The following is a 17,906-nucleotide window of genomic DNA, read 5'->3' as shown; positions in this document are numbered from 1 at the left end:
CCCGCTAACTTATGGTGTTTTAATTACGGTGATTGAATGACATGCTTGGTAGAGCTTCATTTCAGAGGAGAGGGGTGAATTTGTTAAATGTTGGGAAATCACATGATATTGGTCTGGGGGAGTGGTTGTCATGTTTGTGCACTTGGGAAAGTGAAGTCATTGCTGTTGGTATATTGGATCATATCGTGAAATAAATTGACGTGCATATGTATGCCACAATACTTTATCCTTGCACACAGTTTGAAAAAAATTGGCTCAGGGGTGACAACGAAACGGATGAATGCACAGACACATGGATGGACAGACGGATGGACGGGCCCAATCTATAAGTCCCCACCAGACTGCATCCACGGGGACTAAAATTGAAAAAAATTGAACCTGTGTGAGGTTTTCCCTCTCCCCCCAGAAATGCTCGTCGCCCCTTTGTTTTTATAATTAAATTATTTGACTCTGTGTTTGATCAAAATCATTATATGACTTCCTGTGTCATTTGTGAAAATTTCATGAAATTATTACCTAGTTATAAACTATATTTGTACTTTTTGTGCAAGGTAATGAACAAAATGAGTTATCACTCTGCGTTTTTTATGCATGTCTGTTCATTAAAAACATTTAACTTAGGGAGCCTTCAGAACTTACAGAGGGGTGGTCCGGGGGAATCGGGGGGAGGGTCACTTTTTAGAAGACTGTTCAAGGGGGAAGGTCATTTTTTATAAACCTATCTTTTGGGGAGGGTCACCTTTGACACGTGAGCAGATTTTATGGCCAAACCTTTGATTGTCCGTGTGATAATTCCCGAATAATAAATCACCAGATTCTTTCAAACACATACATTACCCACAAGTTTTACAATTAAGCAAAGAAGATGCAGTGGTATCCTACATTAAACACTTTGAACAGTTAAAACTGATGAAAGACAAGAGACAAAAACATATGCAACAGGTGGAAAAGTGTATATCAATTATCAAATGAGCCTAAATGCTAAGATCTTAGTTTTATATTTGAAAATTTGTGCATAGTTCTCTCATAGATCTAGACTACCATGTACAGTAAATCAACTTTTCAGTGAAATTCCAAAATCAAATTTCTTGCACAACCATGGACTTATACCACTCTAGTCTAATCAAGAACATTAATATCAATAATCAAGCATACATATTAATGCACAGATTTACCTAATTTTGTATTGGAAAAAAAATTATTCATAATTCCATCATAGACTGCCAGGTATAGTGAATCAATATTTTGGTGAAATTCCAAAATCCTATTTCTTGCACAACCATGGACTTAAAACCACTTTAGCCTAATTATGAACATTAATACAAATAATCAAGCATAAAAAATTCACAGATTTACCAATTTTGGATTTGGAAAAAAATTATTCATAGTTTCATCATAGACTGCCAGGTATAATGAATCTACATTTCCGTGAAATTCCAAAATCACATTTCTTGCACAACCATGGACTTGAAACCACTCTAGTCTAATCATGAAAATTTATACCAATAATCAAGTGTACACAAGTGCACAGATTTACCTAGTTTTGTATTGGAAAAAATTATTCCTAGTTTCATCATAGACTGCCATGTACGGCCGGTATAGGGAACCAACATTTTAGATGAAATTCCAAAATCAATTTCTTGTACACAAATGCATATGTTACATCCCATTCCAAGCAAAGTACATTTAAATATATTATCAAACATATAAAATATACAGATTTAGCATGTTTTGTGGTGGGAAATTGTCAATTTGCCTGACAGACTCCATGTATTATGATTTGATATTTTTGGGTGAAGCAGTACTGTATCAGCCATATCTTGCCTTGTTATAGTTGCACAAAATATTGTGACCTCCATCAAATGTATGAAATACATTGCTTGCAAAATGCTTGCATGATAAATTGTGACCCTCCCTCCAAAAACACCAGCCCTCCCCTCCATAATTTGTCCCTAACTTACATAACAATTAAACCAATTGTTAGATCAATTAGCTGATACAGTTTCAATTATTCCTTGGGAAATTACTGCAGTGGTTGGGGAAGGGGGGAGGGTCAAGTTTTAGAATGTCGGACAAGGGGGAGGGTCACATTTTACGGAACAGGTGTGCACGGAATTCCCACAGCCCATTCCTCCTGTAATTACAGAAGGCTCCCTCGGGCTAAGAATATAATGTTCATATTTTGATGAGTTGTGTTTTAACAAGCATCAAAATGGGGTACAATTTATTTTGTTCCCAGGCTCAATGTCTTCCCAAATTAATACTTTTCCATCGCCGATCACAAGCACAGTGCCGCCAATGACAGAAGCTGTGCATTTTTGTCAAAACGAGAAGCAACAGTGCAATCAGAACCACGCAGGGTCCAAGTTAAGTAATGCCATGGCCTAATTCATGAATCCGTATTCACAGATTTGTGATGTTTGTCTGCAATTGCTTCCTATTGACGCAGAGCAAACAAGACACTTTAATATGAATGAGTGTTACACTGAAAACTGCAATACAGCTCCGAAATTACCTTGGGAGTACCAACAAATCAGAATCCCTCTGATATTTGAATCTGAAAGTGAATGTTAATCACTAGATAATAATCCACAGATGAGGTTCAACACGTACTACTTTTCGGTCTAGGTCCCACTCCAATAAGAATACGCCCTGGTTGGCTGGTTGACCTTGCGAGCAGACCACCCACTCCCCCCCCCCTCCCCCAAGTCAGCTCACTTAAAAATGATAGTTAGATGTAATCCCTATGTGAGGTTCTGATCTCGGCTGGTTCTAAAAGTACACATTTTTCATATTTCACACAAGGTTCTTATACTAGTAAGTGCATACCCATATAGTCAAATAGCCTTGAGGATCTTGGTTTCTATTTGCAAAATATGGTCAACACTGTTATTTTTAATCATAATATAAATTATGCATTTTTATCGTTCTAATACCATAACGTTCTTAATTTGACAATATATTTTCATACCCAACATCAAGGTTCTTACTTAACAGAACAACTTCGTACCTTTAAAAGTGTCTTGTTTTCTGTGATCAAAATATGGTATGTCTAAGAGATTAATCATCAATAATCATGAATTATTATTGTGTACACCCTAAAAGCATAAAGGTTCTTAATGTACCAATTTCCATACCCAATAACAAGGTTCATTCTTCTCCCATGCCATGGTTCTCACTTTAAACTCATCGTTGTTCTCAGCCAGATAGTGAGATAAACTCGAGGTTTCTGGCTTTTATGTTTAAAATATTGTAAATATCACCATGTTGTATCATCTGTAATTATGAATTATCATAATTAATCTCCCATCATGTATTGAGTCAATTAGCATACCGATTTTCATACTATACATCAAGTTGTTTACTTTACAGAGCAATATATAACACGATTGGAACTAATTTGGGATAATTGGATCTTCATATTTTTCAAATTTCTCAAAAATGTTAGGTGCCCTATAGCTGAATGTCTCAATATTACAAATTACTCATAAAAACAAGTGTGTAACGTAAAAAAGAAAAGCAGATGAGCTTACATTTGCAGATTTTAAAGACATTACTTCACTATCCAATTATCCCAAATTGGTTCCAATCGTGTTATCGTCATATTTTTCCAATTTCTCAAAAGTGTTAGGTGCCCTATAGCTGAATGTTGCGATATTACACATTACTCATAAAAACAAGTGTGTAACTTAAAAAGAAAAGCAGATTAGCTTACATTCGCAACACCTGGTACCACCACTAATTATCAGTGGTTCAGGATGGTCCTACTTAAATTTGTAAATCACAATTGTCCCATGGACCTGGTAATGTATTACCTTGAATGGAAATGATTATTGGACCAGTTTAATGTCATAAGCAGATTAAAATGACCTTACTTCACCATCCAATTGTCCCAAAGTGTAAGTTCCAATCGTGTTCGTAGTCAAATTATTTATCGATTCTAGTTTTCTTTGTTCAAAATGTAGTCAATATCACCAAATAATATCATTTTCAATGATGAATAATCATACTTAACCTAACCCTTACACCATAAAGGTTCTTATTGTACCGATTTCCATACCCCACATCAAGGTTCTTAATGTACCGATTTCCATACCCCACATCAAGGTTCTTAATGTACCGATTTCCATACCCCACATCAAGGTTCTTAATGTACCGATTTCCATACCCCACATCAAGGTTCTTAATGTACAGATTTCCATACCCCACATCAAGGTTCTTAATGTACCGATTTCCATACCCCACATCAAGGTTCTAATGTACCGATTTCCATACCCCACATCAAGGTTCTTAATGTACCGATTTCCATACCCTACATCAAGGTTCTTACTGTACAGATTTCCATACCCCACATCAAGGTTCTTAATGTACAGATTTCCATACCCTACATCAAGGTTCTTAATGTACCGATTTCCATACCCCACATCAAGGTTCTTAATGTACCGATTTCCATACCCTACATCAAGGTTCTTAATGTACAGATTTCCATACCCTACATCAAGGTTCTTAATGTACCGATTTCCATACCCCACATCAAGGTTCTTACTGTACAGATTTCCATACCCCACATCAAGGTTCTTAATGTACAGATTTCCATACCCCACATCAAGGTTCTTAATGTACCGATTTCCATACCCCACATCAAGGTTCTTAATGTACCGATTTCCATACCCCACATCAAGGTTCTTAATGTACAGATTTCCATACCCCACATCAAGGTTCTTAATGTACCGATTTCCATACCCCACATCAAGGTTCTTAATGTACCGATTTCCATACCCCACATCAAGGTTCTTAATGTACCGATTTCCATACCCCACATCAAGGTTCTTCATGTACAGATTTCCATACCCCACATCAAGGTTCTTAATGTACAGATTTCCATACCCCACATCAAGGTTCTTAATGTACAGATTTCCATACCCCACATCAAGGTTCTTAATGTACCGATTTCCATACCCCACATCAAGGTTCTTAATGTACCGATTTCCATACCCCACATCAAGGTTCTTAATGTACCGATTTCCATACCCCACATCAAGGTTCTTAATGTACCGATTTCCATACCCCACATCAAGGTTCTTAATGTACAGATTTCCATACCCCACATCAAGGTTCTTAATGTACCGATTTCCATACCCCACATCAAGGTTCTTAATGTACAGATTTCCATACCCCACATCAAGGTTCTTAATGTACAGATTTCCATACCCCACATCAAGGTTCTTAATGTACGATTTCCATACCCCACATCAAGGTTCTTAATGTACAGATTTCCATACCCCACATCAAGGTTCTTAATGTACAGATTTCCATACCCCACATCAAGGTTCTTAATGTACCGATTTCCATACCCCACATCAAGGTTCTTAATGTACAGATTTCCATACCCCACATCAAGGTTCTTAATGTACCGATTTCCATACCCCACATCAAGGTTCTTACTGTACAGATTTCCATACCCCACATCAAGGTTCTTAATGTACCGATTTCCATACCCCACATCAAGGTTCTTAATGTACAGATTTCCATACCCCACATCAAGGTTCTTAATGTACCGATTTCCATACCCAACATCAAGGTTCTTAATGTACAGATTTCCATACCCCACATCAAGGTTCTTAATGTACCGATTTCCATACCCCACATCAAGGTTCTTAATGTACCGATTTCCATACCCCACATCAAGGTTCTTAATGTACAGATTTCCATACCCCACATCAAGGTTCTTAATGTACCGATTTCCATACCCCACATCAAGGTTCTTAATGTACAGATTTCCATACCCTACATCAAGGTTCTTAATGTACAGATTTCGATACCCCACATCAAGGTTCTTAATGTACAGATTTCCATACCCCACATCAAGGTTCTTAATGTACAGATTTCCATACCCCACATCAAGGTTCTTACTGTACAGATTTCCATACCCCACATCAAGGTTCTTACTGTACCGATTTCCATACCCCACATCAAGGTTCTTAATGTACCGATTTCCATACCCCACATCAAGGTTCTTAATGTACCGATTTCCATACCCCACATCAAGGTTCTTAATGTACAGATTTCCATACCCTACATCAAGGTTCTTAATGTACAGATTTCCATACCCTACATCAAGGTTCTTAATGTACCGATTTCCATACCCCACATCAAGGTTCTTACTGTACCGATTTCCATACCCTACATAAAGGTTCTTAATGTACCGATTTCCATACCCCACATCAAGGTTCTTAATGTACCGATTTCCATACCCCACATCAAGGTTCTTAATGTACCGATTTCCATACCCCACATCAAGGTTCTTAATGTACCGATTTCCATACCCCACATCAAGGTTCTTAATGTACCGATTTCCATACCCCACATCAAGGTTCTTAATGTACAGATTTCCATACCCCACATCAAGGTTCTTAATGTACCGATTTCCATACCCCACATCAAGGTTCTTAATGTACAGATTTCCATACCCACATCAAGGTTCTTAATGTACCGATTTCCATACCCCACATCAAGGTTCTTAATGTACCGATTTCCATACCCTACATCAAGGTTCTTAATGTACCGATTTCCATACCCCACATCAAGGTTCTTAATGTACCGATTTCCATACCCTACATCAAGGTTCTTAATGTACCGATTTCCATACCCCACATCAAGGTTCTTAATGTACCGATTTCCATACCCCACATCAAGGTTCTTAATGTACAGATTTCCATACCCTACATCAAGGTTCTTAATGTACCGATTTCCATACCCTACATCAAGGTTCTTAATGTACCGATTTCCATACCCCACATCAAGGTTCTTAATGTACCGATTTCCATACCCTACATCAAGGTTCTTACTGTACAGATTTTCATACCCTACATCAAGGTTCTTAATGTACCGATTTCCATACCCTACATCAAGGTTCTTAAATGTACCGATTTCCATACCCCACATCAAGGTTCTTAATGTACCGATTTCCATACCCCACATCAAGGTTCTTAATGTACAGATTTCCATACCCCACATCAAGGTTCTTAATGTACCGATTTCAATACCCCACATCAAGGTTCTTAATGTACCGATTTCCATACCACATCAAGGTTCTTAATGTACCGATTTCCATACCCCACATCAAGGTTCTTAATGTACCGATTTCCATACCCCACATCAAGGTTCTTAATGTACCGATTTCCATACCCCACATCAAGGTTCTTAATGTACAGATTTCCATACCCTACATCAAGGTTCTTACTTCAACCATAAGATGGTTCTTAGCCTACTGTCAAACGCATTTAAAGTCAACTTATCTCAGGGTTTCAGTTTTCTATGTTCAAGTTATTGTGCATATTGTTGTTTATAATTTTTTTTTAGTAGTGAACTTACCTCCCTAATGGGATAAATCTCAAAATATCTTCATGATTTTCCTACGCTCTGAAAGGTTCTTACTAATACACATATTATCCTTCTTTACTTAGACTCTAAGAGATCGTCAATATATATATATATAGTGAGATAAGCTCGAGGTTCTTGGCTTCTGTGTTCAAAACATGCTCAATATTGTAGTGTAAATAATGCGTCAAAGTTATTCTACTTATACACACTTTCAATCACCCTGCTCTTATATTTGCAAACTTAAAGCCATAATTTGGACAGTATTGGCCTCACTTTGCTTTCTTATAATTGTGCAAAAAATCGAAACTCACTTGGAAAAAACCGGAAACTTTACCCCTTCAAAAACAACATGCAAGCCTTCCTCTGAGAATTTTTTTCCTTTCTGCTTCAGTGTTGCATCCTGAGTTTGTAACATTCACGATAATTCAGACTTTAGAAACCTAAGTAACCTTTCACTGGATGGGTAAGCACCTCGATAATCATGAAGGATCCGTTAACCCTTTCACCACCATGGTTTGTCCCAAATCCATTGTTTTCTATGGTAAAGTCCGACCTGTATACAGGGAACTGGGGGTGAAAGGGTTAAGATCCTTGCTGGGGATATTAAAACCAGTATATTAAGAACCTTACCTCTATCACGGAGGTAAGATATGATAACTCATTATTCAAAATGATTCCAGACAATAATTTTTACGATTCTTCAGACATATACTGGTAAACCAGGCACCTTGTGCCTATTTAACTCTGTGGATAAAAACTTCGATGAATTGAAAGTACGATTCAAGATAAGTGTAAAGTGCTGTGGCGTATGGAAATCGATGCGTACGAATCTTCCTTCATCCCAGTGGAGAGGTGAAATATGTTAATTCATTACTAAAAATCATAACAAATAATTATAATTACGATTTTTGAATGCAGATACCTAAAACCTGTATATAATTTGACTTTGTTTCTATTTAGAGTAGGAACCTTGAACTTAATTGAAAATTGAGGAGGTCGAACCCTGATGTGTTTAGAAAGGTTGCATTTAAAATTCATGATTTAAATCCGATTACGTTGAATATATTCTGAATAAGGAAATGAGGAACCTTGAGCTTGCTTTGCTGTTTGGATTATAGAACCTCGAGGAGTTGAAAGTAGGAATCATGATATAGGTACATTTAACCTTGATGTTTGGCATGAAAAACGGATTTCTTCTGTGAACTCCTCACTCATCAGCGTCTGTCTGGACTAAACTCTCGGAAACTATTATTTAGGAGTTTTGCGCCATCCCAGCTAAGTTACGCAATCTTCATTCTGTATTGTAATTGTTAGTTAATTTACCCTAGACTAATAGTTGTTAGTTTTCAATAAATTGATTTAAGAAAATCAAGGGCTTCATCACCTTTTTCTGTCACAACAACTTTATTCAAATTTCACTTCCTAAAGTAAATGTATATGAAAAACTTTTATTGAAAGACATAACAACTTTCAAAGTATGAACTTTGCCAAGTCATACACAAGATAACAACAAGATATTTATAAAAAGGTTAAACAATAAGCAAAAACCAACTATGAACATTATACAAAAATACTGATGTATCTAAACTTTTAAATCATTTCTAGCATACAGTAACTTAGTATTGGACAGGAATACAACATTTTTGAGATTCAAATGTGTCCTTTTGTATAAACGTTAGGACAGCAGAATTAATAAAAAAATTTAAAAAGTTTGAAATGTCTGAAAATGAAATCAGCTTAAAGCTATCTTTAGAATCCTCATTTAAGGGAAAAATGGAATAGACATGTTACCAACCAATAGAACCCTAGAACGTAAGTCTTCATGACTCGTTCCTCAAGATCAACTTGAAACAAATATAATTCTAAACAGAATGGTTTGATTTTCCCTTCCTGCATCAACAAAGTTTGGATTGCAAGTATGTAACCATAATCACTAACCCTTTGAGTGCCTTTAGTTTTCCCATCAAAATTTTAGTGCAACATTTTACCAATTTTTATGAACTTTTTGGTATTTTTTGATAATTTTGGACTAAATGTACACAACATTTCATCAGCCACAGCTTTTATAAAAATTTTGGCAAAAATCTGACAAAAATTGACAGGGGGTATATTTTATAAGGGCAACAAAAATTGACTTTGGCGCTCAAAGGGTTAAAGTTAAAAACTACAGAGCTACACATTCCTCAGAGTGCTTGACTCAGGAAAGCTTTCAGCACATACCCAGCATTCACATGGCCTTCAAAGCCCAAATAGTTGTGAATGTGTAATAAACCGATCTCAAAATATCCTGTTTTACAAGAGGTTTCTTTGAATAAGACCGATTCAAGACTGAAAAAGTGTATAATAGTGTCATAAGCGTCGAATGTGGCATGTAAATTCAAACATTTTACCACCATTTTAGATTTTCTGCCATTTTCAAAAACTAATCATGTGAAAGGGAAAATAAAGATTACCACAAAATAAGGATTACAACAAAAATGTTTGCCATTGTGTGTTGTGCATTCAATTAAATCACATTACGCTTATTTCCTTTATGATCACCATGTGTATGTGCAGGAAATACTTCATTTTTTGTACTTTTTCATGGAGCGCCATTTTATGTGTGCAACACCCGTTTATCATTTAACATGTGAAAAGGTGTAGGCATGGTCCAAATCAGTGAGCAGTGATACTTCTATACATATCCTTCGGTTGGCACATTTACATGAACCAACTTTGGTTTGAAAATAAAATCATGGAAATAATGCATAAAATTTAAGCTATTGAGGCTTTAAGCTACCGGTATATTGATTCACCAATGTTCTAAAATGTGCCTCAATCTGATACTGATTCTTGAGAGAATCTTAAAGTATTGTCTAAACATTTCACCACTTTCTTTGCATTAAAACAGTATTTGCTTGACAATTACAGTGATGAATTTTCATCACATGCTCTGTTAACCACATTCATTGCGTTTCAATGGTCTTTAATGGGAATGGATTCTTTTGTTTTTACTCAGTACCGACACCGCAACTACCGTATGTTCTACCTAATACGTTGCATTGAAATGAAATGGCTGTCCACAAATGTCCACCCATTCAACGGGATTTGAATTTTGAATTTTTAACCGCTTTCTTTAATTGCGTACATGTTTTTATTCCTGTCTCACTTTCTAGCTTGGTGTGAGTGCTATACTTTCTTAACATCTTTGCAATAAAATGATTTTTACATGTGTGGATTCCAATGTGCTTGTTAAAATGGCTTTTCTGTACAAAATATTTACCATATTATTTGAATTCAAATTCCCATTCACCTGTGTGACTCTTTGGTGCTGATCTTTCAACATTCATTGCAATGAAATGTCTTTTTTCACCTGTAGATTAGAAAGAGGACATTCAAATGGCTATTCTGTACACACAAAGTCTTACCACATTCTTTGCATTCAAATAGTTTTTCACTTGTGTAGATTAGAAGGTGCCTGTTCAAATATTCAAATGGTTTTTCACCTGTGTGGGATTAGAACATGCCTTTTCAAATCATGTTTCTGTACAAATGATCTACCACATTCTTTGCATTCGAATGGCCTTTCACCAGTATGAATTCTTTTGTGTTTATTCAGTGTGCCTTGCTGACCAAACGTCTGACCACATTCTCTGCATGCTAATGGTTTTACACCAGAATGAATTTTTTTGTGTTTATTCAGTTTGGCTTGATCTCTGAACTTTTTACCACATTCTCTGCATTCGAATGGTTTTTCACCCGTGTGGATTACAAAATGCCTGTTCAAGTCGTGTTTCTGTGCAAATGTTTTACCACATTCATTGCATTCAAATGGTTTTTCACCTGTGTGGAGTAGAAGGTGCCTCTTCAAATGCATTGTCTCTACAAATGTTTCACCACATTCTTTGCATTCAAATGGTTTTCACCAGTGTGGATTAGAAAGTGCCTATTGAAATGGTAATTTCGTACAAATGTTTTACCACATTCATGCATTCAAATGGTTTTCACCAGTGTGGATTAGAAAGTGCCTATTGAAATGGTATTTTCGTACAAAGTTTTACCACATTCTTTGCATTCAAATGGTTTTCACCAGTGTGGATTAGAAAGTGCCTATTGAAATGGTATTTTCGTACAAATGTTTTACCACATTCTTTGCATTCAAATGGTTTTCACCAGTGTGGATTAGAAAGTGCCTATTGATTGGTATTTTCGTACAAATGTTTTACCACATTCTTTGCATTCAAATGGTTTACACAGTGTGGATTAGAAAGTGCCTATTGAAATGGTATTTTCGTACAAATGTTTCACCATGTTCTTTGCATTCAAATGGTTTTCACCAGTGTGGATTAGAAAGTGCCTATTGAAATGGTATTTTCGTACAAATGTTTCACCACATTCTTTGCATTTAAATGGTTTTCACCAGTGTGGATTAGAAAGTGCCTATTCAAATGGTATTTTCTGTACAAATGTCTTACCACATTCTTTGCATTCAAATGGCCTTTCACCAGTATGAAGTCTTTTGTGGTAACTGAGTGAGAATTGTTCTCTGAACGTCTTACCACATTCTTTGCATTCAAATGGTTTTTCACCTGTGTGAAGTAGAAAGTGCCTATTGAAATGGTATTTTCGTACAAATGTTTCACCACATTCTTTGCATTCAAATGGTTTTCACCAGTGTGGATTAGAAAGTGCCTATTGAAATGGTATTTTCGTACAAATGTTTTACCACATTCTTTGCATTCAAATGGCCCTTCAACAGTATGAACTTTTTTGTGTCTGTTGAGTGTGCCTTCATATATATCTGAACGTTTTACTACATTCTTTGCATTCAAATGGTCTTTCACCTGCGTGGAGTAGAAAGTGCCTATTCACATGGCTTTTCTGTACAAATGTTTTACCACACTCTTTACATTCAAATGGCCTTTCACCAGTATGAATTCTTTTGTGGTAATTGAGTGAGAATTGTCGTCTGAATGTTTTACCACATTCTTTGCATACAAATGGTTTTTCACCAGTGTGGATTAGAAAGTGCCTTTTCAAATCATTTTTTTGTACAAATGTTTTACCACATTCTTTGCATTCAAATTGCCGTTCACCTGTGTGGATTAGAAAGTGCCTATTCAAATATCTTTCCTGTACAAACGTCTTACCACACTCTTTACATTCAAATGGCCTTTCACCAGTATGAATTCTTTTGTGGTAATTGAGTGAGAATTGTTGTCTGAACGTCTTACCACATTCTTTGCATACATATGGTTTTTCACTGGTGTGGATTAGAAAGTGCCTTTTCAAATCATTTTTTTGTACAAATGTTTTACCGCATTCTTTGCATTCAAATGGCCTTTCACCAGAATGAATCCTTTTGTGTTTATTAAGTTGGTCGTGATCTCTGAACTTTTTACCACATTCTTTGCATTCAAATGGCCTTTCGCCTGTGTGGATTCGAAAGTGCCTATTCAAATTGCTTTTCCATAAAAATGTTCTACCGCATTCTTTGCATTCAAAAGGTTTTACATGCATGTTGATTTTAATCTGACTCTCCATATTGCTTTGCTTCACAAATGCTTTACCAGAATCTTTGCATCCAGAGGGTTTTTTCCCTGTGTGCATTCTGTTGTGATTATCAAACCTTCCTTGACTTGCGATTGTTCCAGAACATTCTTTGCATCCAAACGGTCTGGAGTTTACTCTGATGTGATTCCTCAGATCTTAATCTTGCAAATGTTTCCCCACACTCTCTGCATAAATGTCTTGCCTTTGGATGTAGTTCTGTTCTCAATTGGTCATGTTTCTCATTACTTTGGTTCCCTCTATAAAATGGACACGGAAGTCTAATACAGCCATCTTGAATCAAGGTATGAGTGATGATGGACACATCTGAAGACAGGAAAAAAATAATGTACATTAAAACATAAAAATATTTAACAGTTTTTCGTTGGTTTTCAAAATGGTGTGTGTTTACAAACAAAAGCAATAGGCAATGGCTTCCTGTTCACTAAGATTTCCTGTGAACCTGTCCATTGGTCGATTCTCTGAGAATCACCTGGTTTATTTCATGAACAGGATGAGCTGTTCTCTTTACACTGTCACTACGAAATATTAGCCAAGTTAGAAAATGCCACAATATGTGGCAAACTGGGATGTTCATTATTTACATATGAAAGAGCACTCAGCCTGGGAGACACGCATTAGTAAAGAAATTTGCAAGAAATTTGTGAGAAATGGATACTTTCTTGCGATATTGTGAGAAGTACGCGAGAATACCGTAGATACTTTCTCCCAATCAAGCTGTAAGAACTGTGTTTTTTTGCTCTGCATCTGCGAGAAATTAAATTCTGGCAACAATCAGCGAGAATTATGTTTTCTCGCTCTGCATCTGCAAGAAATTCAATTCTAGCAATCAACCAGCGACAAATTAGTTTTCTCGCTCAGCATCTGCAAGGAATTGAATGCTCCAAATCAGTTAGTGAGAAATTACTTTTTCTACTATGAAAGACATTGTTTATTTTTGTGAAATTTTTACACAAAAGATTTCAATTTCTCGCAGATGCAGAGCGAGAACACTAATTTCTCCCACATTGATTGCAGGAATTCAGTTTCTTGCAGATGCAGAGCGAAAAAACACAGTTCTCACCAGCTGATTGCGAGAAAATTAAATTCTCTTGAATTGATTGCAAGAAAGTATGTATTCTCGCTTACTTCTCGCAAAGAAGAGAGAAAGTGTCCATTTCTTGTAATTTTCTCACAAATTAATTTCTGTACTAGTGATGTGTCTATTAGTGTGACCTCAAGGTGTTTACACTGCACGCTAACTTCAGTAACTTTAGACCAAACATCCATTGTCATTTGACGTCAAACATTCCTTTGATTTCCATAAAGCTCATCTCTTTCTCTTGCAGGCAGTGAGAGGCAGCGATGCGACAAGAATTGAGTGTAGACAGGAATACTATGAAATGAGTATTGCCGGTAGTACCGTGAACAGACCATTCACAGACCAAAGATCTGCTAATTTCAATCTTTTACCAGAGTTTATTGATCCAGAGCCAGGGCTAGTTAACCCACTGCCAGACAATGCTCCAGAAGTTAAACATTGTTTTTTGACAATCTTGAAGATCAGATAAGATTCATTGCCTGATGCACTAATCATTACGTTAGACAAAGGAGAAGGGCAAATGCAAGGGAACATGAAAGATTGGCCTGGACACCAACAACGGATGTCATATATGGCTTCCCAAGCTGTACAAACCGTGAAAACATCAACACACTAATGATCACAAGTCAGCTCAGGGTAGTTCAGACCACAACTACTCAAGCTGACCTTTGACCCTAACATCATCCTGTACCTCAGTAATTATGCACATATCTAATTCTAGGCAAGCCAATAGTCTACGCCAGAAGTCTTGATTGTATAGGGGGTAGGGATAAGTATTGGAGTAAAGGTTTTTGGATAAAATGTCATGTTACCAGAGTGACCTTTGACCTCGGTTTTACTACTGGGCCTGTAATAAATCAGTAACCAGTTTCAGTTGCGCATGGAAACTGGGGAGGGTCACTTTTTTCTTGAAAATTTTCTTAAAGGGTCACTATTTTATGCACTGCGTCATTTTGAAAAACACAGGCCCTCCCTCCATGTAATTTCTATTCAGTTCCTTACTGTAATGACCTCGGTTCCCTCCATATGTAGAATTCGTAAACACAAGTGTCGCTCTGCGCCCTTAATTAACGTACATGTACATGTGCCTGAGCATGGACCTACTTTTGGTAGCTCCATGCTGTGCTGAGAAGAACATGAATCATAAATCTGCAATCTTGAATTGTCAATCTTGAATTAGGCTTGCTGCAGTTCCGTAGCAGGGAGTGGCAGGGCAAGGGAACCGCAGTAAGAATTAGACTTACCCTGGTGGCAGGCCGTATAACGCCGGGAACACACAATCGTACGCAGGACTACCGGGTACGGGGACCGAATCAACTGTATCCAACGCAGGCGATACTGCACGTACTCTGACACATCTTCTCTGTTCCTTAAGTCGTCCAACACGCGAAACGATCGACAATTTCCTCAAATAAATTGTGTCTTAAACGTTGTCAGTTAAAGTTCCTTTAAGTCGACTGTCGCTTTCGAACTCACAACACAAGTACCCACGGTATGATAGTATCAAAGATGGCGTCGATGGAGGTATGTGGCGTCCTGCTTTCCGGTCTACCTACGTTGATGAGAACTAGCGCTGATTGGTCGACCCATAGACCATCCGGAAAAACTCCTGTTTTTCTCGAGGGGCTATGGTTGACCACACGTCGATCAGACCCGCCAGCTCACTTCAAAACTGATCGTTTGCCGAAGGGTTAAATTGAGGTACTCTGTCTATATGATCAAAATATTCCAAGCCCCCCCCCCGTAAAAAAATTATCATATAGCTGCATATTTATTATAGGGTTCAACCAAAGTAAAATTGTTATCATCATTAGGCCTATTGTTTATTATTTTAAATAATGAGTACTGAAATAAAGGTTTGTGCGTACAGATTTCAATACCCCACAGCAAGGTTCTTGCTTACACTTATTATGGTTCTTATCCAAAGAATGAATTAAGCTCTCAGTTCCTGGCCAATAAGCTTATGTCTGAAGAATAGCCAAAATAATAATTTGGAAACATTTTGTATGACGAATTATCATATTTTAGAGTGTTAAAAGTAAGAAGGATAATATGCGTAAAAAAAGTAAGAATCTTCTTCACCGGTAGGAAAATCAGTTTGTTGAACACATCCGATTTTGGAGGTAAAATAATGACAATTTATCATTAAAAATTATTACAAATGATAATATTTATGATATTTTGAACATAGAAACCTAAGACCTTGTGATAATTTTACTTTCTGTATGTAAAGTATGAAGCTGTGTGAATATGGTAATGTTGACCATATTTTCAACATATAAGCGAGGAAACGTGAGTCGATCTTTCTCCCCACATTGATAAAAAACTAGACGAGTTGAAAGATAGAGCCATGCTATGGGTAAAACCTTGATATGGGGTATGGAAATCGGTTCGTTAAGAACCCTCATGGTATAAGGGAGGTGAAGTATGGTTATTCATCATTTAAAATGATACAATATGGTGATGTTGACTACATTTGAACAATGAAAATTAGAATCTAGAAATTATTTGATTGTTTTACTGTTTAAAGCAAAAAGCGTGTCGTTCGGTATGAAAATCGGTAGGCCTAATTTATGAATCTTAAACTTGATAGGAGGTTGAGTATGATAATTCATAAATATGATAATTCATAATAAAAGATGATATGACATGGTGATATTCACCATATTTTGAATATAGAGTCCAGTAACCTTGAGTTAATCGCATCATGTGGATAAGAACCTCCATGAGTTGAAAGTAAAACCATGATAAGGGTGAAGGAAGAACCTCGATATGGCGAAAATCGGTACTTTAAGAACCTTTGTAGGGGTGAACTATAATAATTTATTATTATTAATTATTAAATTTGATTTTGTAGATCATATTTTGATCACAGAAAGCGAGATACTTTACATATATACTGTTTGTGTTTTTAAAAAAAGAAGCTTGATGTTTGGTATCAAAATCGGTAAATTAAGAATCCAAATACTTATAGGGAGGTAAAAATGATAATATTAAGCAGTAAAATTTATGTACCCCCTTCCGAAAGCAAACTTTGCACGACATAGAGTACCAGGCCAAGCCGAGTACATTATCAAGTGCAAGTTTTGTTGAGTCTGGTACTACAATATTGTTATCATTTTATCGTTTTTGCGATGCCGGTGAATTTGTAGATGCAGAAAACATCTGCTGGGTATTCGGATACATTATCTGAGGATATGTCGTCACAAAATTCAATGGTATTGACAAAGTTATCAATAATGATTAAAAATGATGTTGACCATATTTTGCAAATAGAATTAAACCAGGATCCCGGCCCAAGGTTATTTGACGATATGGGTATGCAAAGTAAGAACCTGGATGTAGAATATGAAAATTTGTACAATAGAGCCTCACATACGGATTTGACGTGACTTTCATTTTAGAAGTGAGTTGGGAGATCTGCTTGCATGGTCAACCAGCCATTCAGAGCGATTTCTAATGGGCTTGGATAAATATAATTTTTCTCGGTTCGATAGTGTAGAGAGAAATTGATGTCTTCTCGATACGTGAATTTGACACATGGCATTGATAAATGGTGTGAAAGCGGGGCTACGGACCTATTAGTGGAAAGTTTGGAATTATTAGGTATTCAGTCTTGCAGACAGGTACGTCCAAGTTAACATCAATAAACGAAAATGGTTTTTTGTTTGCATATTGAGGGACTGAACGAAAGTGGTGAAGTCCGACACCACCCGGCCCCGCGGTCCTGCGTTATGCATTGTTTCCGGACACAGGTTTCCAGAGAATTTCCCTATGTTTGGGTTTTTATCTCTGGTTTTCCTGGGCGGCATGCATGCATCGGACGCGGGTATTTCATTTCATTTGCCACACCAGCCCCTGGTATAATGTGTACACTACATATAAAGCCGCC

The 17,906-nt window shown here is 36.8% G+C and overlaps 2 protein-coding genes across 2 annotated transcripts; one reads left to right on the top strand and one right to left on the bottom strand.

Moving 5' to 3' along the window:
* The first annotated feature begins 3,865 nt into the window (after window positions 1-3,865).
* On the top strand, window positions 3,866-6,957 carry LOC139123797 (protein FAM186A-like). The gene is made up of 4 exons (XM_070689948.1): window positions 3,866-3,899; window positions 4,252-5,159; window positions 5,258-6,454; window positions 6,589-6,957. The coding sequence occupies exons 1-4, from the start codon at window positions 3,866-3,868 to the stop codon at window positions 6,955-6,957; spliced, it is 2,508 nt and encodes an 835-aa protein (XP_070546049.1).
* A 1,806-nt stretch (window positions 6,958-8,763) lies between these two features.
* LOC139123547 (zinc finger protein 420-like) lies at window positions 8,764-15,614 on the bottom strand. Its single transcript, XM_070689719.1, has 4 exons — window positions 15,259-15,614; window positions 12,254-13,239; window positions 11,827-11,998; window positions 8,764-11,242 (listed from the first exon to the last, which is right to left on the bottom strand). The coding sequence occupies exons 2-4, from the start codon at window positions 12,970-12,972 to the stop codon at window positions 10,865-10,867; spliced, it is 1,269 nt and encodes a 422-aa protein (XP_070545820.1). The 5' UTR covers window positions 12,973-13,239; window positions 15,259-15,614; the 3' UTR covers window positions 8,764-10,864.
* Between the last annotated feature and the right edge of the window lie 2,292 nt (window positions 15,615-17,906).

This window comes from Ptychodera flava (assembly GCF_041260155.1).
Source record: "Ptychodera flava strain L36383 chromosome 23 unlocalized genomic scaffold, AS_Pfla_20210202 Scaffold_23__1_contigs__length_28996876_pilon, whole genome shotgun sequence".
In the NCBI taxonomy this organism is placed as follows: Eukaryota; Metazoa; Hemichordata; class Enteropneusta; family Ptychoderidae; genus Ptychodera; species Ptychodera flava.
Note: the sequence above shows the minus strand (reverse complement) of the source record. Positions and strands in the feature narration are given on the sequence as shown.

What these genes read in the sequence shown, in the direction of transcription:
- LOC139123797 (XM_070689948.1), top strand. Translation starts at nt 3,866, where the DNA reads ATGACCTTACTTCACCATCCAATTGTCCCAAAGT. An exon ending in CCCACATCAAGGTTCTTAAT is followed by an intron (nt 5,160 to 5,257) that starts GTACAGATTTCC and finishes CCCCACATCAAG; the next exon opens with GTTCTTAATGTACAGATTTC. An exon ending in CCCACATCAAGGTTCTTAAT is followed by an intron (nt 6,455 to 6,588) that starts GTACAGATTTCC and finishes CCCCACATCAAG; the next exon opens with GTTCTTAATGTACCGATTTC.
- LOC139123547 (XM_070689719.1), bottom strand. Translation starts at nt 12,972, where the DNA reads ATGCACACAGGGAAAAAACCCTCTGGATGCAAAGATTCTGGTAAAGCA. An exon ending in TGTAAAGAGTGTGGTAAAAC is followed by an intron (nt 11,999 to 12,253) that starts ATTTGTACAGAA and finishes ATGTGGTGAAAC; the next exon opens with ATTTGTACGAAAATACCATT. An exon ending in AAGAATGTGGTAAGACATTT is followed by an intron (nt 11,243 to 11,826) that starts GTACAGAAAATA and finishes ACATTTGTAGAG; the next exon opens with ACAATGCATTTGAAGAGGCA.